The 27382-nt window shown below is 56.8% G+C and overlaps 1 protein-coding gene across 1 annotated transcript in view; it reads left to right on the forward strand.

The window, feature by feature from the left end:
• The first annotated feature begins 6815 nt into the window (after nt 1–6815).
• RAB11FIP3 (RAB11 family interacting protein 3) overlaps nt 6816–27382 on the forward strand; it is a 100420-nt gene continuing 79853 nt past the window's right edge. The window contains exon 1 of the mRNA XM_062180913.1: nt 6816–7388. Coding sequence (XP_062036897.1) covers nt 6816–7388 — 573 coding nt within the window. The remainder of the gene's footprint in view (nt 7389–27382) is intronic.

A 27382-nucleotide genomic window follows, 5' to 3' on the forward strand; every position in this document is an offset into this window, starting at 1 on the left:
TCCAGCTCCCTCCACGCAGCCCCGGACGCAGTGAGGCGTCAGGCAGTCGGACCCCTGCCACCCACGTGGGAGACCTGCATGGAGTTCCTGCTCGGCCTCGACCCAGCCTAGTTCTGGCTGTCGCAGGCATCTGGGGAGTAAGCCGGTGGAATGGGGGCTCACTCTGTCTCTACCTCTCAAATTAACTTTTTAAAGGTTTATTGATTGGAAATGGAGAGTTAGAGAAAGAACCTTCGTCTGCTAGTTCACTCCGCAAATGGCCACAACTGCCAGGGCTGACCAGGCCAGGCCGAGCCAGGAGCTCAGAGCTTCTTCCCGGTCTCCCACGCGGGCCATCATCTGCTGCACTGGCACGCTGGCAGGAAGCTGGACTGACAGCAGAGTGGGGCTCCAGCCGAGATCCGAGTCCCAGGGGGCTGGGGAACCCACAGGGAAGCTAGGAGACAGTAGACAGTGCCCAAAGATGTAGTGAGAAACATTGTCAGAAATACGGAGAATGGGGCCGGCGCTGTGGCACAGCAGTGCTGGCAGCCCATATGGCGCCGGTTCAAGTCCCAGCTGCTCCACCTCTGATGCAGCTCCCTGCTAAAATGCACTTGGAAAATTAGTGGGAGATGGCCCAAGTGCTTGGGCCCCTGCACCCCATGGGAGATGGGCATGAAGCCCTGGATCCCGGCTTCGGCCTGGCCCAGCCCCCGCTGTTGCGGCCATTTGGGGAGTGAACCAGCGTACAGAAGATTTCTCTCTCTCTCCCTTTTCTCTCTCGTCTGTAACTCTTTCAAATAAATAAATATTTAAAAAACAAAAGAAATATGGAGAATCACTCTGCAAGTGACTTGGACATGTTTGCCCAGTGGGAAGGGAGTGACAGGAGTCAGATCTGTTTCTTCCACTTTGGGGCTGGTTGGGTGGGGAGTGCAGGATGCGCCACCCAGGAGCGCAGGGCCTGGGGGGCGCTGGAGAGACTGTCACCGGAGTGAAATGCTAAAGAAGAAAGCCATCGAAACCTTGGGCTGAGTCAGAGGAGCGAAAGGCCTCACAAACCCGCGTTCTGTTTTTACTCAGAAATGCACTTTCCCAAATTTGAAGGTGAGAAGAAAAATCTTTACCCGCTGAATAAAATATCAGTAAACACAAGTGGGGCTCCGTGCAGCCACCGACTTCCCTGTAAGTGTACCTATTGAGTAGGAAATGACAGTCTCGTTTTCAAAATTATCAATTAAGAATACTTGGCATGGGCCAGCATTCCGGCATAGCGGGTAAAACCTGTGATGCCGGCATCCCATGTGGGTGCCTGTTTGAGTCCCGGCTGCTCCACTTCCACTCCAGCTCTCTGCTACGGCCTGGGAAAGCAGCAGAAGACGGCCCAATACTCGGGCCCCTGCACCCACGTGGGAGACCGGATGAAGCTCGGCTCCTGGTTTTGGCCTGGCCTAGCCCTGGCTGTTGTGGTCATTTGGGGAGTGAACCAGCTGTTGGAAGATCTTTCTCTCTCTACGTAACTCTTTCAAATAAATAACAAATTAAAAAAAAAAAAAAAACTTGGCAGTTTTTTCTTACAGCTGAATTAGGTATAATTAATGTATGGGTCTGCTTTTTGCCACTTGAGGTAAAATAGCCAACAGGAGCTCACAGTGGAGGATACAGGACCAGGGTCCCTGCAGCCTGTGCCCAACAGAGGTGGGACTCAGAGCAGCCAAGCAAAAATGGAACTCCAATAGCCAGCCCACCCTGTAGTGGCCTAAACACCTCCCCTCAGGCCCAGGAACCAGACCACCATTGCATGCAGCCTCCACCTTACTCAACACCATGAGGACTTAAGCATCTCCATGCTTTCCATTCTGGGGAGACAAGTTCTGCTGTCTCCATGACAACTGACATAGGATAAACTGGTCATAGGCAGAACATCTGACTGACATGTGTCTAGCTCTGAGAACCCATCAGCACAGTCAGGGTTATGCGTATACCCCCACTGCTTGACAACTTGTCCCATCCCTGGTAACGACTCCCTCCCCTGTCCCTAACTCCTTAGCCTCATGGGACCACGTTGTGCTGTCACTATGGGTCCCTCTGCATTCCCCAGAATTCCACATAATCATACAACATGTACTCTTTTCTGTCTGGCTTAAACATTTTTTTTTTTGAAAAGTAGGAAGTCAGGCCGGCGCCGCGGCTTACTTGGCTAATCCTCTGCCTGCGGCGCCAGCACCTGGGTTCTAGTCCCGGTTGGGGTGCCAGATTCTGTCCCGGCTGCTCCTCTTCCAGTCCACTTCTCTGCTGTGGCCCGGGAGTGCAGTGGAGGATGGCCCAAGTGCTCGGGCCCCTACACCCACATGGGAGACCAGGAGAAGCACCTGGCTCCTGGCTTCGGATCGGCGCAGTGCACTGGCTGTAGCAGCCATTTGGGGGGTGAACCAACGGAAGGAAGACCTTTCTCTCTGTCTCTCACTGTCTGTAAACTCTACCTGTCCCCCCCCCCCAAAAAAAAAAAGTAGGAAGTCAGAGCTAGACAAACAGTGAGGGAGTGCCTACCCTCTGGTTCATGCCCCAAATGCCAGCAACAGCTGGGGCTGGGTCAGGTGGAAGCCAGGAACCAGGAACTCAATCCAGGTCTCCCAAGCACTTGAGCCAACACCTGCTGCCTCCAGGGTGCACTGCACAGGGCGTTGGACCTGGGAGGGCACTCCACCAATGCACAACACCCCCCCCAACCCGAGTCTTATGACCTTTTGCACAGGGGCCCTCCACTCACTGGGCTCACTGGTTCTGCAGCGGTGGTCTGGGAGGAGTGTGGTTTTGGACGCCCTCTGCTGGTGTTTTCAACACGGATGAAGGAGGCTGTCCTTCAGGGTGGACACTCAGGCCCTGGAGGATGTGGCCAGACACAGGGGCTCCTGTGTGGGAGAAGAGGCCCCCATGAGGAAGGGACACCTGTCCAAAGGTGAGAACTGTAGCCGGCACCGCGGCTCACTAGGCTAATCCTCTGCCTGCGGCACCAGCACCCCGAGTTCTAGTCCCGGTTGCTCCTCTTCCAGTCCAGCTCTCTGCTGTGGCAGTGGAGGATGGCCCAAGTGCTTCGGCCCTGTGCCCGCGTGGGAGACCGGGAGGGGGCGCGTGGCTTCTGGCTTCGGATCGGTGCAGAGCACCGGCCACAGTGCACTGGCCGTAGCGGCCATTTAGGGGGTGAGCCAACGGAAAAGGAAGACCTTTCTCTCTGTCTGTCTCTCTCTCTAACTCTGCCTGTCAAAAAACAAACAAACAAAAACCCAAAAACACAAACAAACAAACAAAACAAAACAACGATAACAAAAACCAAAGGTGAGAACTGTAGGAAGAGGCGTTGGGCTTGAGAGCCCCCTTTCTCAGGTGCGCATTTCCATGCTGCTTGGTTGCCCTGCCCCTTCAAACTGAGGCCCCAGCACAGGCCTCCAGCAGCACAGGGCCAGCCCTCCCCAGGGTACGCTGGCCCCAGCACGGGCCTCCAGCAGCACAGGGCCAGCCCTCCCCAGGGTACGCTGGCCCCAGCACGGGCCTCCCGCAGCACAGGGCCAGCCCTCCCCCTGCTCAGCCTCCCCAGGGTACGCTGGCCCCAGCCAGGCCTCCAGCAGCACAGGGCCAGCCCTCCCCCTGCTCAGCCTCCCCAGGGTACGCTGGCCCCAGCACGGGCCTCCAGCAGCACAGGGCCAGCCCTCCCCCTGTTCAGCCTCCCCAGGGTACGCTGGCCCCAGCCAGGCCTCCAGCAGCACAGGGCCAGCCCTCCCCCTGCTCAGCCTCCCCAGGGTACAGTGGCCACCTGTCCCGAAGTGTGTGGACTGAGCTTCTAGCCGCAAGGCACCCACAAAGCTGGACGACGCAGGCCCTGCTGTGGCACTTCTGGGAGCCCTCCTAGGAAGGGGCTGCTTCACACACCTGCTTTGCCCCTGCCCTCTAGGCCCCCTTCCTCCACACTCAGACGCACACAGATTACTTCCAAATACTTAAACCTGCTGGGCCGGGCATCTGGCCTAATGGTGAAGATGCCAATTAGGATGCCTGCAACCTTGGGGCTGGTGCTGTGGCAGGGGGTTAAGGTGTGGCTACAACGCCTACATCCCATGTGGGCACCGGTCCAATTCCCCGCTGCTCCACTTCTGATCCAACTGCCTGCTGATGGCCTGGGAAAGCAGAAGATGGCCCGAGTCCCTAGGCTCCTGCCATGTGGGGGACCAGGAGGAAGCTCCTGGCTTTGGCTTCGCCCAGTCCTGGCTGTTGCAGCCACTTGGGGAGTGAACCAGTAGATATAAGAGCTCTCACTCTGTCTCTCCCTGTCTGTAATTCTTTTAAATAAAATGAATAAACCTTAAAAAATAACAAGATGCCTGCATCCACAGCAGAGTATCTGGGTTTGATTATCGCCTCTGCGCTCGACTCCAGCCTCCTTCTAACCCAGACCCCGGGAAGCAGTGGTGAGCCGTAAGCGGGTTCCTGCCTCCCACGAAGCTCCAGGCTTCCAGCTTGTTTCTGCCTAGTTCAGGCCACGGTGGGCACTTGGGTTAAGCCACCATGAGATTCCAGCATCCCATAAGGGTGCTGGTTTGAGGCCCGGTTGCTCCACTTCAGATCTAGCTTCCTGCTAATGTGCCTGGGAGGGCAGCAGATAGCCTATGTGCTTGAGCCCTTTGCCACCTACAGGAGACCTGGATGAAGTTCCCAGCTCCTGGCTTTGGCCTAGGTAGTTAAGCCGCGTGGGAGTTCCTGGCTACTTTGTTGTTGTTAAGATTTGTTTATTTGGAAGGCAGAGTTGCAGAGGGAGGAGATACAGAGGGAGAGCTTCCATCTGCTGGTTCACTTCCCACGTGGGTTCAGGGGCCCCAGTACGAGAGCCGTCCTGTACTGCTCTCCCAGTTCCATCAGCACAGGGCGCTCGATCAGAAGTGGAGTGGCTGGGACTTGAACCAGGAGCCTGGAAACTCCCCTCACCCTTCTCCCTCTCTCTGCTTTTCAAATAAAACGCGTTCTATTCAATTTCCTTGCTCTAAGGACATCCACAGAGTTCAGATTTTTGTAACATCAAACACTTCAGGGTTTTGTCTGAAGAAAAGTCAGGAGAGCCAGTGGAAAAGAAAGAAAAGGCTGCCATTGGCCGAGCAGAGTGGGCTCCAGGGGCCGACACAGCGTCAGCCGCTGAACGCACTGGGGCTAAGTGCGACCCAGACACCACGGCCACTGCGCACCGAGTGGGGAGAGGCTAAGGCAGTCTGCTACAGCTTCGCGTGTGTCCTCCTGGTGTGACCACATCCAGCTTGCCTGTCCCGACCCCCGGCCCCCTTTGAGGTCTCCTGCCTCACTTGCTCCCTCCCTGTTGGCTGTGCCACCAGCTTGGCTCCCCCCCTCACCCCCCGGGCCAAAGGTCCCCAAGAAAGGGAACAAGGTGGCCCACGGGCTGGGTGAGCTCCAAACCGCTGGGTCAAGCACCTTCCAGATCACTTCCACGAGATCGGCAGCTGGGACCTGCCCCTCCCTTCCTTCAGGGCCGGGCAGTCGGAAGGGCAGCAGGCGCTGCTCAGGGCTGGTCTGTCGCCGGGGAGCCCTGGGTCTGAATGGCTGGCCTGCTGCGGGGAACTGGTCTTTACTCTGGTCCTGCTGCCCCGGCCTGGTTCTAGCGCTGGCACAGCGGCAGGAAAGAGCCTCCGGGTGGGCCCTGGGCCCTGGGCCGTGGGGCTCCAGCCTGGGGGCGATGGTCCAGCGAGCGAGCGAGTCCAGGTTGAATCGGCGCTGGCCCAGCCGAGGCCTGGCTGCTGCAGGCATTTGGGCGCACCCAGCTCCCCAGCCTTCCGGGGCTCCGGTCTCTCCCGGTCCATCCCCACGCAGCAGGGCGGCTCTGCACAGTGTGTGGCCCAGGGGGAGCTCTGGCCGAGCCGGCGCAGCGGCGACCCCTCCTCTTTCTCCGCAGGGCACCCTGGCCCGGGCCGCTCTCCCCGCCACACCCTGCCCGGGGCGTCGGCGGACAGGGACGCCGGACACGCCGCGCTCCGCGCTCCAGCCCAAGGCCGCAGCTCCGCACCCGTCACGCCGGCCCGCGATGCGCGAGGACTCAGCCTCCGCGCAGCCCGCGCGCGGCGCTTGACGCTCACCCCGCGCCGGCGCAGCTCCCTCCGCGTCGCCGCCGCGCGTGGGTGTGCGGCGCGCACAGGTTCGAGGCCCGTCCTCGCGCGCCCCGCGCTGGTGACTTCACGCCGGCACCCGCAGCCGCCCGACGCCCGAGGCCCAGAAATCCCGGCCGGAGCCGCCGAGAAGGCCGAAACCACCGACGCCCAGAGCCCGCGAACCCCGCCGCGGCGCCAGGCCGCCGCCCCCTGCGCCCCTATTTATAGACAGCCGGGGGGCGGGGCCGGCCGGCGCCCGGCGTGCTGACGTCACGCCGGCGGGCGGGGCCGGGCGGCGGCCGCGGCGTTCGCTGCTCGGGTACCGCGGGCGCCGCATCCTCCTCAGCCGCCGCCGCCTCGGGTCCTCGCCTCGCGCGCCCCGCGGCCCCGGCGCCGCTGCCGGGCTCTCGGCGTCCTCCGCGGCTGCTGCCGCGCCCGCCGCCATGGGCCCGCGCCCTCCGCGCCGCCGGGCCGAGGGCCGCTGAGGCGCGGTGCGAAGATGGGCGAGGGCGGAGCAGGGCCCGAGTGCCAGCCGGAGCAGCCCGGGCGCCCCGCGCGCGCCCGCCCGCGCCGCCGCGGGGATGCCCGCGCCCGCCGCCGCGCCCTGAGCGCCTTTGTCTGCCGCCCGCGCCGCCCGCCGTACCACTAGCCTCGCGGGCCCGCGCCGGGGCCGGGGGCGCGCCCCGCAACATGGAGCCGGGCCGGCCGGCCTCCCCTCCGGGCCCCGACTCGGAGCCGGGCGCGTCCGCCGGGCCGGCCCCGGGCCCCTCGGAGTGCGCTGAGCCGGCCCCGGGGCTGGAGGACCCTCAGGACAGCGGGCCGCCCAGCCGCGGCGCGCGGGGGCGGGATGCCGGGGCCCCGAGCCTCCTGGCCCGCCAGGCCGCCTGCCCGGACCCCGACCCGCGTTCCGAGATGGCGTCCCCGGAGCCCGACCCGCCTTTCTCCTGGACCGAAGGCCCGGACGACTGTGGTCTGCCGCCTTGCCCGGAGAGCCCGGCTTTCTGCGTGCAGGCTCCGGCTCTCAGCTTCGGTGTGCGGGACGCGGCCGGCCTGTTCCCCGCCTTCCCCGCGCCTGCGGCGGACGAGCTGGCGCCGGAGGTGGGTCGGGCGTCCCCGGAGCAGCCCCTTCCTGGCGAGCCCGCGGGGTGTCCGGAGGACGGCCCCCGCCTGCGAGCGGTGTTCGACGCCCTGGACGGGGACGGGGACGGCTTCGTTCGCATCGAGGACTTCGTCCAGTTCGCTATGGCCTACGGGGCCGAGCAGGTGAGCGGCACGGGTAGGCCCGGGGATTCTGCGTTCTCTCATCCGCCGCTCCGCCCTGGGAGGCCCCCGCCTCCCTGTCCTGCCCAGGGCCGCGTCCCAAGGCCAGCTCCCGGCGTAGGGTCCTGCGCCAGGCCGCCCGAGGCGTGGCCGGAGTCCCCTTGCCCCGTGGGACCCTCCCGGGGGACGCCCCTTGTGAGCGCAGTTGCTTGCCTGTGTGTGGCTGGGTTAGGTTCTGCGGCCCCTTGACCTCTGGGCCACGACAGCGACCCCTTAACCTGCGCGCCGGGGAACGCTGTGGCAGCTCCCTGGGGATGAAGTGTTGGGTTCTGTGCCTCCTGCGGGCAGGAGGTGGGCATGAGCCTGGAGCTCACGGAGGTGCTGTCTGGCACTGGTGGGGTGCGCAGGCCGAGTGCACCGGCCAGTGCCCGGGGCCGGCGCCGACCGGAGAAGGTCACTTGCTGAAGTTAGGTGAAGATGCCCCAGTGCTGTGCGTGCGCGGCCAGCCAGGGAAATCGAATGATTACCCGTGTGCGTATTTTGCTTACAGGTGGGGAACCTCTAGCGTCCGTCTGCTACTTTTCGTGTTCTTTGACTTCTCACGAATACACACTTTCGTTAAGTGAGTGTTCAGGTACATATGCGCGTACACGCCTAGAGGTTTTTGAAAACAGGCAGAGTGGGCCCTGCTCTGCAGAACAGTTGGTGTGAAGAGCTGGGACCCACGTCAGGGCTGCTTGCTTCCACAGCCTGGAGGATGTCCGGGCACCTGCTGGGCACCCCCGTCGGTGTTGGGTCAGTGGAGTGCCATGTGCTTGGGCGGCTCTGTCAGGGTGAGCCTCCCTCTGATGGCAGAGACGTGTGACAGGATTCCTCCCGAGTGGCCTGATGGGGACTGCTGCTTCAGGTTCTTTTTTTTTTTTTTTTCTTCATGACTTAGTTATTTGAAAGGTAGATAAACACACACACGGGGTGGGGGGAGATGGGGGAGATATCCCATTGGCTGGGTCACTCCCTAAATGGCTGCAAAGGCTGGGGCTGGGCCAAGCTGGAGCAGGGAGCCAGGAGCTCCATCTGGGTTTCCCACGTGGGCGGCAGGCGCCCTAGGACTCGACGCCATCTCTCGCTGCCTTCTCAGGGATGCTGGGGGGAATCGAATCAGGAGAAGGGTACTCAGGCCTCAACTGGCGCTTTTGTGCAGGATGCTGGTGCTGCTGTGGCCCCTTGACCTGTGTGCCACGACACCTTGACCTGTGTGCCACGACACCTTGACCTGTGTGCCACGACACCAGCCCTTGACCTCTGGGCCACGACAGTGGCCCCTTGATCTGTGTGCCACGACACCAGCCCTTGACCTCTGGGCCATAACACCGGCCCCTTGACCTCTGGGCCACGACACCGGCCCCTTGACCTCTGGGCCACGGCCCCTTGACTCTGGGCCGCGACGCCAGCCCCTTGACCTCTGGACCACGGCCCCTTGACTCTGGGCCGCGACACCAGCCCCTTGACCTGTGTGCCACGACACCTTGACCTGTGTGCCACGACACCAGCCCTTGACCTGTGTGCCACGACACCAGCCCTTGACCTCTGGGCCACAACACCAGCCCTTGACCTCTGGGCCACGACACCGGCCCCTTGACCTCTGGGCCACAACAGCGACCCCTTAACCTGTGTGTCATGACACCGGCCCCTTGACCTCTGGGCCACGGCCCCTTGACTCTGGGCCGCGACGCCAGCCCCTTGACCTCTGGACCACGGCCCCTTGACTCTGGGCCGTGACGCCAGCCCCTTGACCTCTGGACCACGGCCCCTTGACTCTGGGCCGCGACGCCAGCCCCTTGACCTCTGGGCCACGGCCCCTTGACTCTGGGCCGCGACGCCGGCCCCGTGGTTCAGGTTCTAACGGTGCAGCGTACCTCCTCCAGTGCAGTCTTGCTTCTTGGACGGGTGATGTCAGGGCAGTTTGTCCTTTACTGTGGCTGGAGTGCTTTAGAAGCTGGTGGGAAGCTCACTGTGTTCAGTGGCTCCTCACCACAGTTCTTAGAGGTGGTGCCTAGGCCAGCAGGATCTGTTCCCACTTTTCAGTAAGAAACCGGAAGCCCAGAAAGGTTTAGTAACTTCCCCAAGGCATCACAGATAGTGCTGGAATCCAGGTGGAGCCGGGTCTTTGGTCTCATAAACCTTAAGGGACTCTGCCGCGTGGCAGCTTTCCTGCAAGGTTCCATTCTGCTAACTTTTTTCTTTGAGGGACGTCTTTAGTCATAACGTCTTAGTGACCACAGGGGGAGGGATCCTGGATTGCTCTTTGGGGCTGGGTTTCTTGTCACTACGAAGTAGAAGTGAGTCAGAATTCTTTGCATTCACAGCTCCTGGTGGAATTTGCAGTTCAGGGACAAGGCCGGGATCTCAGGGTGTGGTGGGAAGGAGGATGGAGGGGGTTTCCTGAGGCGTTGCCCTCACTAACTGCTCAGGAAGAAGCAGTGTTGCAGGTGAGCTGGGGCCTGGGCCTGACCTGGCTGCCAGTGCCGGACGAGTGGGGCTCTTGGCCGCTCTGTGCCGCGCTGCTGTCTTGGGGCAGACAACTTCGCGGGTGACGAGAGGTGGGTTTCGTTTTGTGTCGCTTTGGGGCCTTTGTTAGGGCTCAGGGCCGGAGCACACGGCAGAGGGGCGGAGTGGATGGTTTAGGGAAGAACGCAGCATTCCTCCTCATAATGACTATGTTAAACTCTTAAAGGGAAAGTCTGGAGCACACACAGGTGTAGACACTTGGTCCCAGGACCCTTTGTGGCCGTGGCCGGACGTCTGCAGTCTTGCTTGGTGCTCCCGGGAACGCTCCGCTCCTGACCCCCGGTTATTTTTGAAGCAGATTCGTGGTCCAGCATTTCCTCAGGGTTTCAGTTTATATCTCTCAGAAATGAGCATTCTTTTCAAAATAGTCATAGTTTTCTAAAAACCGTAGGACCGGTTCAGATAAGCCGGATGACAGCAGTAAAGACCACAGGTTTGTTGCGCTTTATACCTTGATGTTTCAAACACTGAGAGACTTGTGATAGTCACGTTACTGTCCTTGATGGTAGCAACTTGATTATCTTGATTTTTGTCAAGCGTTCAAAGTAGGGTGTCCAGCATCTTTATATAATCCCCTTCGAAGGTAGCATTTTCAATTATTTAAATGGGTTATCTGAATTTTTAATAGAAGCAGCTCCCATTCACACTATGGTAGCTTTTGTGTTCTTTCTTTGCCAGTGTCCTGTGTGCTTGGATCTCGTTGCATCACCTGGTGACAGACCAGGTGTGGTGTAATACAGTACAGTGCTGTGCTGGCCGGAGTCAGCTGATGGGAGGAGGGCAGCTGTAGTGAAGTCTTTGGTTGTACTGTCCTGAAATGTGAACGTATAGCCAGGTGTGTCCAGCGTGAGGTGTGAGGTTGGACTGGATTATTTTTAGTCCCGAACAGTCTCTGAAGATTCATCATTGGTGTGACCCCTTCATGTAGATGGGGCTGGCGCTTTTGTAGTTACTGCCACCAACCCATTGTAAAGCAAAGATTGCTAAATAAAAATTTTTTAAAGATTTATTTATTTATTTGAAAGTCAGTTACACACAGAGAGAAGGAGAGGCAGAGAGGGACAGAGAGAGAGGTCTTCCATCTGCTGGTTCACGCCCCAGATGGCCGCAACAGCCGGAGCTGCGTCAGTCCAAATTCAGGAGCCAGGAGCTTCTTCTGAGTCTCCCACGTGGGTGCAGGGGTCCAAGAACTGGGGCCATCTTCTACTGCCTTCCCAGGCCACAGCAGAGAGCTGGGTCGGAAGTGGAGCAGCCGGGACTGGAACCGGCGCCCACATGGGAGGCCGGCACTGCAGGTGGTGGCTTTACCTGCTGTGCCGCAGCGCCGGCCCTGTAAAATAAATTTTAAGGGATTGCAGGACAGGATGTATTTCTTTTTCTTTCATATTAAAAAAATTGCTTGTATTTATTTATTTGAAAAGTGGAGAGACACCAGAGAGGAGGCAGAGAGAGATCTTCCATCTGCCTGTTCGCTTCCTACATGTCTGGTACAGCTGAGGCTGGGCCAGGCTGAAGCCAGCGCCAGGAATTCATCCAGATCCCCCACACGGGTGGCAGGAATCCACCTGGGCCAGGAGTCACGAAACCGTACAGGACGTCATTTGGACCATTAGAGAAACTTGAACATTGATGTAATATTCTGTGATGTCGTCTCAAGTCTCCTGGATGTCGTCATGGTGCTGTGATTAGGTAGGAGGTGGCCCTGGTACCTCGGAAATATATTCCAGAAGGATTTATGGACGTTTCATGATGTCTGCAATTTACTTTTGTTTGTGTTAAAAATTTATTGGGGCCAGTGCTGTGGCGCAGTAGGTTAATCATCTGCCTGTGGCGTCGGCAGCCTACGTGGGCGCCAGTTCTAATCCTGGCTGCCCCTCTTCCAATCCAGCTCTCTGCTATGGCCTGGGAAAGCAGTAGAAGATGGCCCAAGTCTTCGGGCCCCTGCACCCACATGGGAGACCGGGAAGAAACTCCTGGCTCCTGACTTCTGATCAGCACAACTCCAGCTGTTGTGGCCATTTGGGGAGTTGACCAATGAAAGGAAGACCTTTTTATCTTTCTTTCTTTTTTTTTTGACAGACAGAGAGAGAGACAGAGAGAAAGGTCTTCCTTTTGCCGTTGGTTCACCCTCCAATGGCCGCCGCGGTAGGCGCGCTGCGGCCAGCGCACCGCGCTGATCCGATGGCAGGAGCCAGGTGCTTCTCCTGGTCTCCCATGGGGTGCAGGGCCCAAGGACTTGGGCCATCCTCCACTGCACTCCCTGGCCACAGCCGTGGCGGCCATTGGAGGGTGAACCAACGGCAAAAAGGAAGACCTTTCTCTCTGTCTCTCTCTCACTGTTCACTCTGCCTGTCCCCCCCCCCCCCAAAAAAAAAAAAAAAAAAAGCAGAGCAGACAGAACTCAAGCTGGCTCTCTGATAAGGGGCACTGGTATTGCAGGTAGAGGCTTAACCTGCTGAGCACAGCCCCAGCCCCTGTTTTTTTAAAAACATTCTTTTAGAATTTGAGAGGGAGGGAAGGAAGGAAGAAAGGAGAAAGAGAGAGAGAGACACAGAGAGAGACTGACTCTACAAACGGATCCCATAACTGGTTCACTTCCCAAATGCCCATGACAGCTGGGGCTGGACCAAGACTGAAGATAGGAGCTTGGTCTAGGTCTCCTGTGAGGGTGGCAGGGAGCCAACTCAGGCCAGTCATCTCTGCTGCCTCTCGGGGAAAGTTTTGGCAGGAAAACACGTGTTTTGGGGGCTGGCGCTGGGGCGTAGCGGGTGCAGCTGCTGCCTGTGGTGCCGGCATCGCGTCTGGGTGCCGATTAGAGTCCTGGCTGCTCCTCTTCCAATCCAGCTCTCTGCTGTGACCTGGAAAAGCAGTGGAAGATGGCCCAAGTGCTTGGGCCCCTGCAACTATGTAGGAGACCTAGAGGAAGCTCCTGGCTCCTGGCTTTGCTCTGGCCCAGCTCTGGCCATTGCGGCCATTTGGGGAGTGAACCAGTGCATGGAGGACTTCTCTCTCTCTCTCTGCCTTTCAAATAAATATTTTTTAAAAATGCGAATAAAAAGAAAACACGTTTTACTTTCACTGATACAGTGTCTGCACAAGGCCTCCTGTTGGCACAGTGATTTCTGAGGCTGTGAAGTGACCCAGGGATTGAAACAGGAGAACCAGGATTAGTGATGTGCTGAAATAACGTTCTTTTTTTTTTTTCTTTAAATATTTATTTACTTGAAAGTCAGAGAAGGAAAGGCAGAGAGAGAGAGAACCATCTGCTGGTTCACTCCCCAATTGGCCACAATGGCTGGAGCTGCACTGATCCGAAGCCAGGAGCCAGGAGCTTCTTCTGGGTCTCCCATATGGGTGCAGGGGCCCAAGTACTTGGATCATCTTTTTTTTTTTTTTTTTGACAGGCAGAGTTAGACAGTGTGAGAGAGAGAGGCAGAGACAGAGAGAAAGGTCTTCCTTTTTCCGTTGGTTCACTCCCCAAATGGCCGCCACAGGCATGCTGCGTTGATCTGAAGCCAGGAGCCAGGTGCTTCCTCTTGGTCTCCCATGTGGGTGCAGGGCTCAAGCACTTGGGCCATCCTCCACTGCCTTCCTGGGCCACAGCAGAGAGCTGGACTGGAAGAGGAGCAACTGGGACAGAATCCGGCGCCCCGACCGGGACTAGAACCCGGGGTGCCAGCACTGCAGGTGGAGGATTAGCCTAGTGAGCCGCAATGCCAGCCCTTGGACCATCTTCTGCTGCTTTTCCAGGCCACAGCAGAGAGCTGGATTGGAAGTTGAGTATCCGGGACTAGAATTGGTGCCCATATTGGATGCCAGCACTGCAGGCGGCAGCTTTACCTGCTATGCCATAGCGCTGGCCCCTAAAGTTCTTCTTCTTCTTTTTTTTTCATGAAAAGATGTATTTGTTTATTTATTTGAAAGGCAGAGTGATAGAAGGAGGCAGGGAGAGGGGGGTGAAGAGAAATCTTCCATCCACTAGTTCACTCCCCAAGTGGTTGTTATGGGTGGAACTGGGCCGTTCGAAGCCAGGAGCTTCCTCGGGTCTCCCAGGTGGGTGCAGGGCCCAAGCACCTGGCCCATCTTCTGCTGCTCTCCCAGGCCACAGCAGAGAGCTGGGTCAGACGTGCAACAGCCGAAAGTCCTGAGGGTCTGTTTTCTTGTGTATAAAGTATCACAAAATTGGATTTGTGAACGTGGTTTGGTATAAGCCACAAATTTTCCAGTTCTCACTGCTAATGAAGTAAATATAAATGTGATTAATTTTATACTGTGACCCCCCCCCCCCACACACACTTTTGAAAATATTTGAAAGGCAGAGGGACAAGAGAAGGAGAAACAGAGAGAAATAGATCTTCTGCTGCTGGTTCCCTCCCCAGATGGCTGCAACAGCTGGATTTGGGCCAGGCTGAAGCCAGAAGCCTGGAGCTCCATCTGGGTCTTCCACATAGGTGGGAGAGGCCCTGGTACTAGGGCCATCTTCCCACTTTCAAGGCTCATTAGCAGGGAGCTGGGTCAGAATTAGCGCGCCTGGGACTCCTGGAACTGGTTTTACGTATGGGAGCTGGCCTCGCAGGTGGTGGCTTAGCTGGCTGCTCCACAGTGGCGGCCCCTTCTTGCTGTGACCTCTTAATAGTGGTCAGGAAAGTCCTTGTTCAGGCCTTTTTTCTTTTAAGGATTTGTTTCTTTGAAAGACCATCTTCTGCTCTTTCCCCAGGTCATGGCAGGGAGCTAGATTGGAGGAGCTGGGACGTGAGCTGGCACCCACATGGGAGGCCAGCATCTCTGGTGGCAGCTCTACACACAGTGCTGCATCACTGGCCCCAGGAAGCTGGATTTAAAAGCCAAGCATCTGCGACTCAACTGGGCCAGGAGCTTCTTCCAGTCTCCCATGTGGGAGGCAGTTGCCCAAACACTGGGCCATCTCCTGCTGCTTTTCCCAGATCACTATCAGGGACCTGGATTGACAGTGGAGCAGCCGGGACATGAACCAGTGCCTTTATGGGGTGCTGGAGTCACAGGCAGCGGCTTTACTCACCACACTGAGATGCTAGCCCCTGGTTTTTATTTTCATTTTTTAAAGATTTATTTTATTTATTTGAAAGACAGAGTTACACAGAGAGGTAGAGCCAGAGAGAGAGAGAGAGAGAGAGGGAGAGAGAGGGAGGTCTTCCATTCTGCTGGTTCACCCCCCAGATGGTCAAATGGCCAGAGCTGAGGTGATCCAAAGCCAGGAGCCAGGAGCTTCCTCCGGGTCTCCCACGTGGGTGCAGGGCCCAAGGACCTGGGCCATCTTCTACTGCTTTCCCAGGCCACAGCAGAGAACTGGATCGGAAGTGGAGCAGTCGGGACTCCAACCGGTGCCCATATGGGATGCCGGTGCTGCAAGCTGGGGCTTTATCCCACTGTGCCACAGCGCCGGCCCCGGCCCCTGTTTATTTTATTTTGATTATTGATACTTTTTACAGATGATGTAAATAGCAGGCTATGATTAAATTTCCTTCATAATAATTAGCTTTCTTTTCCTGCAGTTTTCAATCACGTTATATTTTCTTGTTTCGTTTTCTACATGTCCATCAGCAGCTCCTCCCAGCCCCTTGCCCAGGATTTCATTGCTCCACCTGGGCATCAGTGTGTGTCAGTTGCCCACAAGCCCCAAGGCTTCCCTATACCTACTCTGAGCCTGGTGTCCTACTTTTGGTGCCTCTCTCTCTCTCTTTTAAGATTTATTATTTATTTAAAGGTAGAGACACAAGGGGGCGGTGAGAGAGAAAGATATCTTCTCTCTGCTGGTTCACTCCCCAAATGGCCACAATGGTTAGGACTGGGCCAGGCTGAAGCCAGGAGCCTCTTTGGGGTCTCCATGGGTGCAGGGGCCCACATACTTGGGCCATCAGCTGCTGCTTTCCCAGCTGCGTTAGCAGGGAGCTGGATTGGAAGTGGAGCAACTGGGACCTGAACCGACGCCCACATGGATGCTGACACTGCAGGCAGAGGCTGGATCTTCCGCACCATAGCGCTGGCCCCAGCATGCCTCTGTGTCTGAGTCCTCTGGGGAGTGGTCCGTCTGAAGTGTGACCTTGTGTCTGAGTCCTCTGGGGAGTGGTCCGTCTGAAGTGTGACCTCTCACGAGGATTTCCCAGGTCGAGCAGCCAGAGCCCCATTGCGCTAGTTCAGCTGTGCTGAGCCTGCGGTCTTGGTCCTGTCAGTGTCCACTCTGTGGTCCTGTCTCCATTTTCTTGGCTCTGAGTTTCCACTTTTCCATCCCTGTGCGTCTTCCCTGACGCTGGTGTCTGTCTCTGGAGTTGCTTTTCCAGTGAACTTTCGGGAAGGAATGAAGGCAAACTCCTGTGTGAGGTCTCCGTGCTGGGCTGCACTTAGGCCCCACTCTGTTCTCACATCCCACTCATCAGTTTGTCCTCACAGGCCTGGGCGCGTGTGCACTTGTCTCCCTGGGTTCCCTAGTCCGTGAGAGGAAGGCAGATGTGGCTGTGTCCAAGCTGGGAGTCGCAGGGCTGCGGTGCAGACTCCGCCCTTCTCGTCTCGTGCTGGGATGTAGTCTGTGTGAACTCTGTCAACAGATGGCTTGGTTTAGCCTTTCTCCTAGTGCATTCATGTGTGTAAGTTTCCATATTGACCTGAAATTAATTTTTGGAACTAGAGGATTCCTCTAATGTTGTTGTACGGCGGTTGTTAGGCATATGCTGTCCTGGTTAGCAGTATTGCCACACACTGGACCTCAGACTGTACAGGTTACTTCTCGTGTGCCTGACTTGCAGCAAGATCCAGTGTTTGTGCTGGGAACGTTGAGTTCATGCTCTTGGGTGAGGGTTAGTCGTGCTTTCTTAGCGTCCTAAGCCTGCTGTGGCATCTGGGGTAGGTAGTGGAGGCATGGCCTGATGACGCAGGGGGCTAAGCCGCCACTTGAGATGTTGGCATCACATATCAGTGCCGCTCTGAGTCCTGGCTAGGTCGCTTTTTTTTTTTTTTTTTTTTAAGTTATTTATTTGAAACACAGAGTTACGGAGAGGCAGAGGCAGAGAGAGAGAGAGAGAGAGAGAGAGAGAGAGATCTTCCATCCACTGGTTCACTCCCCAAATGGCTGCAGTGGCTGGAGTTGCACCAGTCTGAAGCCAGGAGCCAAGAGGTTCTTTCAGGTCTCCCATGTGGGTGCAGGGGCCCAAGGAGTTGGGCCATCTTCCTCTGCTTTCCCAGGCCGTAGCAGAGAGCTGGATCAGAAATGGAGCAGTAGGGACCTGAACTGGCGCCCATATGGGATGCCAGCACTGCAGGCGGCAGCTTTACCCGCTATGCCACAGTGCTGGCCCCAGGTTTAATTTGTAAGACTGATTTTTCCCATCCATCACGTGCACGTTACATCCGAGGAAACAGTGGTGTCCTTTGGACTGTGGGCCAGAGAGCCTGCTGTTCTGGAGCTCTGCTGCTCCTTCTCCGGCTCAGCAAGTGTGTGTGATGCTCACTGCGCGTGCTTCATGGGCCAGGCAGTGTTCCACGTGCTGGGGACTGAATGACATGCAGCACTGACCAACTTCCTGTCCTTCCTCAAGATGTTAACACGTCGTCTCCAGTAGGTACAGACCATTAGAAGCCCTGGCAAGGAAAGGCAGAGGTGGTGTGGAGGTTGTGTCACAGGGAGCCTGACCTACATAGCAAAGCTTCCCCAGGAAAATGCTTTTCTTCTGAGCTGACATTCTGAAACCGAGTAGAAATCCACAGGGCAAAGGCGGGAGAAGAAGGAGCCTTGCAGGTGGAGGCCTGGTGTGGAGCGGCCTGACCAGACGAAGGGGCTTTGAGGGAACTGGAGCTTGTATCTGGGGGAGGTCGGCTGCCCTGAGGCTGTGGGTCTGTATTCGTGGAGCACTTGGAAGGCGCTGAAGAGTTTGAGCAGAGAATACGTCATAAGACTTAGTGTTTTAGGGCCGGCATTGTGGCATAGCAGGTTAAGCTGCTGCCTGCGATGCCGGCATCCCACATGGGCTTTGGTTTGAGTCGTGGCTACTCCATTTCACATCCAGATCCTTGCAAATGCTCCTGGGAAAGCAGCGGAAGCTGCCCAAGTACTTGGGCTCCTGCCACCCTTGTGGGAGACCTGGAAGAAGCTCTTGGCTCCTGACTTCAGCGTGGCCCAGCCCTGGCCATTGCAGCCATTTGGAGAGTGAACCAGTGGATGGAAGATCTCTTCCCACTCCTACACCCCCATCTCCGCCTTATAACTGCCTTTCAAATAAATAAATAAATTTTAGTGTTTTACAACATGCCTCAGTTTGGAGGGGTTGAGTGTGTGAGGGAGATCAGCTGGGAGGCCAGTGCAGTGTTGGCTGGGACTGGTGATTGCAGTCCCTTGTTCCTGGTAACGCTCGAGGAGGTGCAGCCCGATGGGCCCAGCGCTCAGGTTCCTGCACGAGGCCTGAGGATCTGGGCCCGCTGGTGGTCCTGCACCTCAGCAGTGCCCAGCCCTGAGTTCCTGGAGGAGCTTGTTCCCCTTGAGGGTCCTGGCGAGGCCAGAGGTGCAGCCCGATGGGCCCAGCGCTTAGGTTCCTGCACGAGGCCTGAGGATCTGGGCCCACTGGTGGTCCTGTACCTCAGCAGTGCCCAGCCCTGAGTTCCTGGAGGAGCTTGTTCCCCTTGAGGGTCCTGGCGAGGCCAGAGGTGCAGCCCGATGGGCCCAGCGCTCAGGTTCCTGCACGAGGCCTGAGGATCTGGGCCCGCTGGTGGTCCTGCACCTCAGCAGTGCCCAGCCCTGAGTTCCTGGAGGAGCTTGTTCCCCTTGAGGGTCCTGGCGAGGCCAGAGGGGAGCCCTGAGAGCTGCAGTAGGTGAGGACCTCCCGGGTGACCCCAGCTGCTCTGTGGCTGACAACTTCGCTGTTGCTCTTTCTCCTCGAGCCAGTGGGAGCGTTGAACTTGGGGCAGGTTTGTGTGTTTTACGTACCTGGGTTGTATTTTAAAGGCAGAGAAAGAGAGAGTATCTCTTGAGGTGCTGCTTCATCTCCCAGATGCCACAACAGCCCGGGCTGGGCTGAGCTTCCAGGGCTTGGAGCTTAATCCAGGTCTCCCATGTGAGTGACGGGGACCCACGTACTGAACCGTTGCCTGCCGCCTTTCGGAACAGCAGGAAGCTGGTCAGAAGCAGAGGAGCCAGGACCAGGCTCTGAGGTGGGAGATTTTTTTTTTTTTTTAATATTTATGTAAAAGGCAGAGGGACAGAGAGGAAGAGACGTGGAGAAAGAGATCTTCTTTCTTTGGTTCACCCCCTAAAGTGGCCATGAAGGTTGGGGCTGGGATAGGCTGAAGCCGTGAGGGGCAGGGATCAAGTACTTGGGCCAACTTCTGCTGTCTTCTCAGTATTTGCGGGGAACTGGGTTGGAAGCAGAGCAACTGGAACTCAGCTGGCGTACAGATATGGGGTGCAGCTGCCGCAGGCAGGGGCTTACTCCACGGCACCAGGCACTGCTTACCCAAGCCTCATCTTTGACTGCTGTGACAGACACCTGCCCCAGCGGAGCAGATGTTGAACATCTCTCTCTGCTGATTGTGGCCTGCTCCTATAAACCAGGAGGCCTGTTCCTGTAGACCAGGAGGTCCTTGTTCCTGTAGACCGGGAGGTCCTTGTTCCTGTAGATGAGGAAGTCTGTTCCTGTAGACCAGGACGCCTGTTCCTGTAGACCAGGAGGTCCTTGTTCCTGTAGACCAGGAGGTCCTTGTTCCTGTAGACCAGGAGGTCCTTGTTCCTGTAGACCAGGACGCCTGTTCCTGTAGACCGGGAGGTCCTTGTTCCTGTAGACCAGGAGGTCCTTGTTCCTGTAGACCAGGAGGTCCTTGTTCCTGTAGACCAGGAGGTCCTTGTTCCTGTAGACCAGGACGCCTGTTCCTGTAGACCGGGAGGTCCTTGTTCCTGTAGACCAGGAGGTCCTTGTTCCTGTAGACCAGGAGGCCCCTTGTTCCTGTAGACCAGGAGGCCCCTTGTTCCTGTAGACCAGGAGGTCCTTGTTCCTATAGACCAGGATGCCTGTTCCTGTAGACCAGGAGGTCCTTGTTCCTGTAGACCAGGACGCCTGTTCCTGTAGACCAGGAGGTCCTTGTTCCTGTAGACCAGGACGCCTGTTCCTGTAGACCAGGAGGTCCTTGTTCCTGTAGACCAGGAGGTCCTTGTTCCTGTAGACCAGGATGCCTGTTCCTGTAGACCAGGAGGTCCTTGTTCCTGTAGACCAGGACGCCTGTTCCTGTAGACCAGGAGGTCCTTGTTCCTGTAGACCGGGAGGTCCTTGTTCCTGTAGACTGGGAGGTCCTTGTTCCTGTAGACTGGGAGGTCCTTGTTCCTGTAGACCAGGAGGCCCTTGTTCCTGTAGATGAGGAAGCCTGTTCCTGTAGACCAGGACGCCTGTTCCTGTAGACCAGGACGCCTGTTCCTGTAGACCAGGAGGTCCTTGTTCCTGTAGACCAGGAGGTCCTTGTTCCTGTAGACCAGGAGGTCCTTGTTCCTGTAAACCGGGAGGTCCTTGTTCCTGTAGACCAGGAGGTCCTTGTTCCTGTAGACCAGGAGGTCCTTGTTCCTGTAGACCAGGAGGTCCTTGTTCCTGTAGACCTGGACGCCTGTTCCTGTAGACCAGGAGGCCCCTTGTTCCTGTAGACCAGGAAGTTCCTTGTCCTGTAGACCAGGACGCCTGTTCCTGTAGACCAGGACGCCTGTTCCTATAGACCAGGAGGTCCTTGTTCCTGTAGACCAGGACGCTTGTTCCTGTAGACCAGGAGGTCCTTGTTCCTGTAGACCAGGAGGTCCTTGTTCCTGTAGACCAGGAGGTCCTTGTTCCTGTAGACCAGGACGCCTGTTCCTGTAGACCAGGAGGTCCTTGTTCCTGTAGACCAGGACGCCTGTTCCTGTAGACCAGGAGGTCCTTGTTCCTGTAGACCAGGACGCCTGTTCCTGTAGACCAGGACGCCTGTTCCTGTAGACCAGGAGGTCCTTGTTCCTGTAGACCAGGAGGCCCCTTGTTCCTGTAGACCAGGAGGCCCCTTGTTCTTGTAGACCAGGAGGTCCTTGTTCCTGTAGACCAGGAGGTCCTTGTTCCTGTAGACCAGGAGGTCCTTGTTCCTGTAGACCAGGACGCCTGTTCCTGTAGACCAGGAGGCCCCTTGTTCCTGTAGACCAGGAAGTTCCTTGTCCTGTAGACCAGGACGCCTGTTCCTGTAGACCAGGACGCCTGTTCCTATAGACCAGGAGGTCCTTGTTCCTGTAGACCAGGACGCTTGTTCCTGTAGACCAGGAGGCCCCTTGTTCCTGTAGACCAGGAAGTTCCTTGTCCTGTAGACCAGGATGCCTGTTCCTGTAGACCAGGACGCCTGTTCCTATAGACCAGGAGGTCCTTGTTCCTGTAGACCAGGACGCTTGTTCCTGTAGACCAGGAGGTCCTTGTTCCTGTAGACCAGGAGGTCCTTGTTCCTGTAGACCAGGACGCCTGTTCCTGTAGACCAGGAGGTCCTTGTTCCTGTAGACCGGGAGGTCCTTGTTCCTGTAGACCAGGAGGTCCTTGTTCCTGTAGACCAGGAGGCCCCTTGTTCCTGTAGACCAGGAGGTCCTTGTTCCTATAGACCAGGAAGTTCCTTGTCCTGTAGACCAGGACGCCTGTTCCTGTAGACCAGGAGGTCCTTGTTCCTGTAGACCAGGACGCCCCTTGTTCCTGTAGACCAGGACGCCTGTTCCTGTAGACCAGGAGGTCCTTGTTCCTGTAGACCAGGAGGTCCTTGTTCCTGTAGACCAGGAGGCCCCTTGTTCCTGTAGACCAGGAGGTCCTTGTTCCTGTAGACCAGGAGGTCCTTGTTCCTGTAGACCAGGAAGTTCCTTGTCCTGTAGACCAGGATGCCTGTTCCTGTAGACCAGGACTCCTGTTCCTGTAGACCAGGAGGTCCTTGTTCCTGTAGACCAGGAGGTCCTTGTTCCTGTAGACCAGGAGGTCCTTGTTCCTGTAGACCAGGAGGTCCTTGTTCCTGTAGACCAGGAGGTCCTTGTTCCTGTAGACCAGGACGCCTGTTCCTGTAGACCAGGAGGTCCTTGTTCCTGTAGACCAGGAGGTCCTTGTTCCTGTAGACCAGGACGCCTGTTCCTGTAGACCAGGAGGTCCTTGTTCCTGTAGACCAGGAGGTCCTTGTTCCTGTAGACCAGGAGGTCCTTGTTCCTGTAGACCAGGAGGTCCTTGTTCCTGTAGACCAGGACGCCTGTTCCTGTAGACCAGGAGGTCCTTGTTCCTGTAGACCAGGAGGTCCTTGTTCCTGTAGACCAGGACGCCTGTTCCTGTAGACCAGGAGGTCCTTGTTCTTGTAGACCAGGAGGCTTGTTTGGGGAATAGCTGTGAGCAGGCCAGAGAGAAGTTTGGTGAGAAGGGCTCACTTTTGAACCTGAAAGTGTTGGACCCAGAGTCTGATTGGTTTCCACTTTCAGGCTTCCTTCCCTGGGAGACATAACCTGTCTCAAGAGAGCCTGGTTCCTGGGCCTGGCTAGCTTAGACATGTCATGGCACCTTAGTTACCAAATTAGGTGCTGTGTTTTCACTTTTTTTTTTTTTTTTAAGATTTATTTATTTTATTCGAAAGGTAGAGTTACAGAGGTGGAGGGAGAGACAGAGACTGAGAGATCTTCCGTTCGCCGATTCGCTCCCCAAATGGCCGCAGTGGCCAAGGCTGGGCCAGAACCGGGAGTCAGGAACTTTTTCTGGGTCTCCTATATGGGTGCAGGGTCCCGAGTACTTGGGCCATTCTGCTGCCTTTCCTGGCACAGTAGCGGGGAACTGGACAGGAAGTGGAGCAGCCAGGTCTCGAACTGGCACCCGGATGGGATGCTTGCATCGCAGGTGATGGCTTTGCCTGATAGACCACAATGCTGGTCCCATAAATAAATCTTAAAGGGGGGGGGGGGGCGGCGCTGTGGCATAGTGGGTAAAGTTTCTTTCTGCCTCTGCTTCTCTGTGACTCTGCCTTTCAAATAAAAATAAATCCTTAAAAATAAGAAAAAAGCTCCGAGGATGGCTCTGGGGTTGTGCGACTGCCCTGGCTCCCATCTGCTCAGTTTGCTCCTGTGGCTCAGCTGTGCGCTGTTCCAGGTGTCGTGCCTTCTTGGAGCAGAATCTGAGACGATGGAGCAGTAGTGAATGGCTCTCTGTGTGTGCTGAGGGGTGGCAGCCTCCGCAGGGCTGTCCATGGGCAGAGGAGGGACTGGCGGGAGGCGCTGTGTCCAGGGCAGAGGAGGGACTGGCGGGAGGCGCTCCGTGTCCAGGGCAGAGGAGGGACTGGCGGGAGGCGCTCCGTGTCCAGGGCAGAGGAGGGACTGGCGGGAGGCGCTGTGTCCATGGGCAGAGGAGGGACTGGCGGGAGGCGCTCCGTGTCCAGGGCAGAGGAGGGACTGGCGGGAGGCGCTCCGTGTCCAGGGCAGAGGAGGGACTGGCGGGAGGCGCTCCGTGTCCAGGGCAGAGGAGGGACTGGCGGGAGGCGCTCCGTGTCCAGGGCAGAGGAGGGACTGGCGGGAGGCGCTCCGTGTCCAGGGCAGAGGAGGGACTGGCGGGAGGCGCTGTGTCCATGGGCAGAGGAGGGACTGGCGGGAGGCGCTCCGTGTCCAGGGCAGAGGAGGGACTGGCGGGAGGCGCTCCGTGTCCAGGGCAGAGGAGGGACTGGCGGGAGGCGCTCCGTGTCCAGGGCAGAGGAGGGACTGGCGGGAGGCGCTCCGTGTCCAGGGCAGAGGAGGGACTGGCGGGAGGCGCTCCGTGTCCAGGGCAGAGGAGGGACTGGCGGGAGGCGCTCCGTGTCCAGGGCAGAGGAGGGACTGGCGGGAGGCGCTCCGTGTCCAGGGCAGAGGAGGGACTGGCGGGAGGCGCTCCGTGTCCAGGGCAGAGGAGGGACTGGCGGGAGGCGCTCCGTGTCCAGGGCAGAGGAGGGACTGGCGGGAGGCGCTCCGTGTCCAGGGCAGAGGAGGGACTGGCGGGAGGCGCTCCGTGTCCAGGGCAGAGGAGGGACTGGCGGGAGGCGCTCCGTGTCCAGGGCAGAGGAGGGACTGGCGGGAGGCGCTCCGTGTCCAGGGCAGAGGAGGGACTGGCGGGAGGCGCTCCGTGTCCAGGGCAGAGGAGGGACTGGCGGGAGGCGCTCCGTGTCCAGGGCAGAGGAGGGACTGGCGGGAGGCGCTCCGTGTCCATGGGCAGAGGTGCTCTGTGTCCAGGGCAGAGGAGGGACTGGCGGGAGGCGCTCCGTGTCTGCTTCTGGTTCCTAGGGCAGAGCTTGGGCTCCAGCTTCTGTGTCATCAGTGGCTGGGTTCCTGGTCTGCACTGGAAGAATCCGTAGTCCAGCAGTGACTGTGTTTCTTCCTCTTCCTCTCTGCCTGATCTCTCACCCCTTCCTTCCCCCGCACTCGTTTTCATACTTCTATTTCATTCTGCCACTGGGTGGGTTGATTTACTTTACTAAAATCCAAGAAAAACAAGACGCGTTCTTTTTGCTGTTGGCAATGAAAAGCTGTTTTATGAGAAAAGTTTATCCCTGGCTGCCTGGTTTTCTCTGGCTGGTGTGAAGTCACTGGATACTTCTCTCGGTGATTTAGTTTCTAAAAATAAACTTGCAAAAATTGTGTATTTTTATTTGTGAGGCAGAGAGAAGGAGAAGGAGACGTCAAGAGAGTGCGCCCGTCTACTGGTTCACTTCCCAGATGCCTGTAACAAGGCCAGGCTGAAGCTGGGAGACACTCAGTCCAGTGTCCCCTGTGGGTGGTGGGGACCCAGCTGCTTGAGCTGTCACTGCTGTGTCCCAGGTACTGGCTTAGCAGGAAGCTAGCCAGGAGCTGGAGCAAGTGTGGAACCCCACCCCCAGCCCCAGGCATCGGGGACACTGGTGTCTTACTGCTAGGCTAGTGTCTGTCCGGTGATGTAGTTCCTAAGAAGCCCTTCATTCATGAGCAATACCAGGCCTATAATAATGAGGCTTACCTGGCACTTAGGAACAGCGGCGTACTCTTTAGACTAAGGAATCTAATAGGAAGAATTCCAGCTTTCGTAATCTGTGCAGCAGCAACCTGTTGTCCGGGCCTTTGTTGGGGTGCCAGTCTCAGTGACTACTTCTGATGCAGCTTCCTGTTAATGTGCCCAAGGAGGCAGGTGGAGATGGCCTGAGTGTGTGGGCCCTGCCATCCACGTGGGAGACCAGGATGAAGTGTGTGGCTCCTGACTTCGGCTTGGCCCAGCCTTGGCTATTGCAGCCATTTGGGGAGTGAACTAGTGGTTGGACGATCTCTCCATCTCTGTCTCTCTTTCCCCCTTTCAAAGAAATAAATAGATAGATAAATCTTAAAAAAAATCCTGTTGTCATTGCATAGCTATTGCTAATGTGTTAAAATCTGTAAGGGCTGGCGCTGTGGTGTAGTGGCTAAAGCTGCTGCCTGCAGTGCCGGCATCCCATATGGGCGACAGTTCGAGTCCCAGCTGCTCCACATCCTATCCAGCTCTCTGCTATGGCCTGGGAAAGCAGTAGAAGATGGCCCAAGTCCTTGGGTCCCTGCACCTGTGTGGGAGACCTGGAAGAAGCTCCTGGCTCCTGACTTCAGATCAGTGCAGCTTTGGCCGTTGTGGCCAGTTGGGGAGTGAACCAGTGGATGGAAGACCTCTCTGTTTCTGTCTCTCCTCTCTCTCTGTGTAACTCTGACTTTAAAATAAATAATTAAATCTCTAAAAAAAAAAAAAAAAAAAAAACTACAGCGAAGAAAATTGCAAATAATATTTGAAACAAGCAGATAAAAGATAAAATGAAACCTTGTAAGTATTTCAACCTTACAGCTTTTAAAAATTTAAATTTAGGATGCCTGCACTGTGGCGTAGCAGGTTAAAGCCCTGGTCTGCAGAGCTGGCATCCCATATGGGCTCTGGTTCCAGTCCCGGCTGCTCCACTTCTGATCCAGCTCTCGGCTGTGGCCTGGGAAAGCTGTAGAAGATGGCCCAAGTCCTTGGGTCCCTGCACCCATGTGGGAGACCTGGAAGAAGCTCCTTGTTCCTGGCTTTCGGTCAGCTCAGCTCTGGCCGTGCGGTCATTTGAGGAGCGAACCAGCGGATGGAAGACCTCTCTCTGTCTGTCTGTCTCTCTCTCTTTCTCTCTCTGGCTCTGCCTCTCTCTTTCAAATAAATAAAACAAATCTTTTTTTTTTTTTTTTTTTTTGACAGGCAGAGTGGACAGTGAGAGAGAGAGACAGAGAGAAAGGTCTTCATTTTTGCCATTGGTTCACCCTCCAATGGCTGCTGCGCTGCGGCCTGCGCACCGTGCTGATCCAAAGCCAGGAGCCAGGTGCTTATCCTGGTCTCCCATGGGGTGCAGGGGCCCAAGCACTTGGGCCACCCTCCACTGGTCTACGGAACAAGGACCTCCTGGTCTACAGGAACAAGGGGCGTCCTGGTCTACAGGAACAAGGACCTCCTGGTCTACAGGAACAGGCGTCCTGGTCTACAGGAACAGGCGTCCTGGTCTACAGGAAGGAGAGAGACATAAGGAGACAGAGAACGCACATGAGGAAGAGCCCCCATCTGCTGGTTCATTTTCCAAATGCTCACGATGGCCAGGCTGGGCCTGGAGCCAGGAGCTTTGTCTGGGTCTCTCACGTGGACGGCGTGTACCTAACTTGATCTCTGGCTCCCAGGATGTTAGCTGGAAGCTGGATTTGGGAGTGGAGCTGCAACTGAGACCCAGGCATTCGGGTATAGGATGCAGGTGTCCCAGCAGCATCGTAACTGCTGTGCCGATGCCCACCCCCAGCCTTCTAAGTTAGTTATATAATACAGGTAGACCAGGCTGTCCTGGTTGCTCCTCTTCCAGGCCAGCTCTCTGCTGTGGCCTGGGAGGGCAGTGGAGGATGGCCCAAGTCCTTGGGCCCTGCACCCCATGGGAGACCAGGAGAAGCACCTGGCTCCTGGCTTTGGGTCAACACGGTGCACCAGCCGCAGTGCAGCAGCTGCAGTGGCCATTGTGGGGTGAACCAACGGAAAAGGAAGACCTTTCTCTCTGTCTCTCTCTCTCACTGTCTAACTCTGCCTGTCAAAAAAAAAAAAAAAAAATAATAATAATAATAATAATAATAATACAGGTAAACCAGAGTCCTGATGGAGTTACAGTGTGTTTTTATTGTCTTGAAGATAACTTTATTTTCAAAACAGGTCGTACCACTAAGCTTCCGGCCCATCCTGCCATTGAACAAGCTACAGATGCCGGGGGGCACTCTTCAGTAGCATTTCCAAAAAGTGAATAAAAATCCGTATAAAACAAATATTCAAATAGTTTCCATAGGAACACAGATAAGTGTGACCCATCTCCTAGTCTTCCATATTGCGGTGCCAAATTTACAGCTTTTACAGATTGATTTATTCAAAAGAGTGATGGGGAGAGACAGAGAGGTTTAC

Source organism: Lepus europaeus, chromosome 21 (genome assembly GCF_033115175.1).
Source record: "Lepus europaeus isolate LE1 chromosome 21, mLepTim1.pri, whole genome shotgun sequence".
In the NCBI taxonomy this organism is placed as follows: domain Eukaryota; kingdom Metazoa; phylum Chordata; class Mammalia; order Lagomorpha; family Leporidae; genus Lepus; species Lepus europaeus.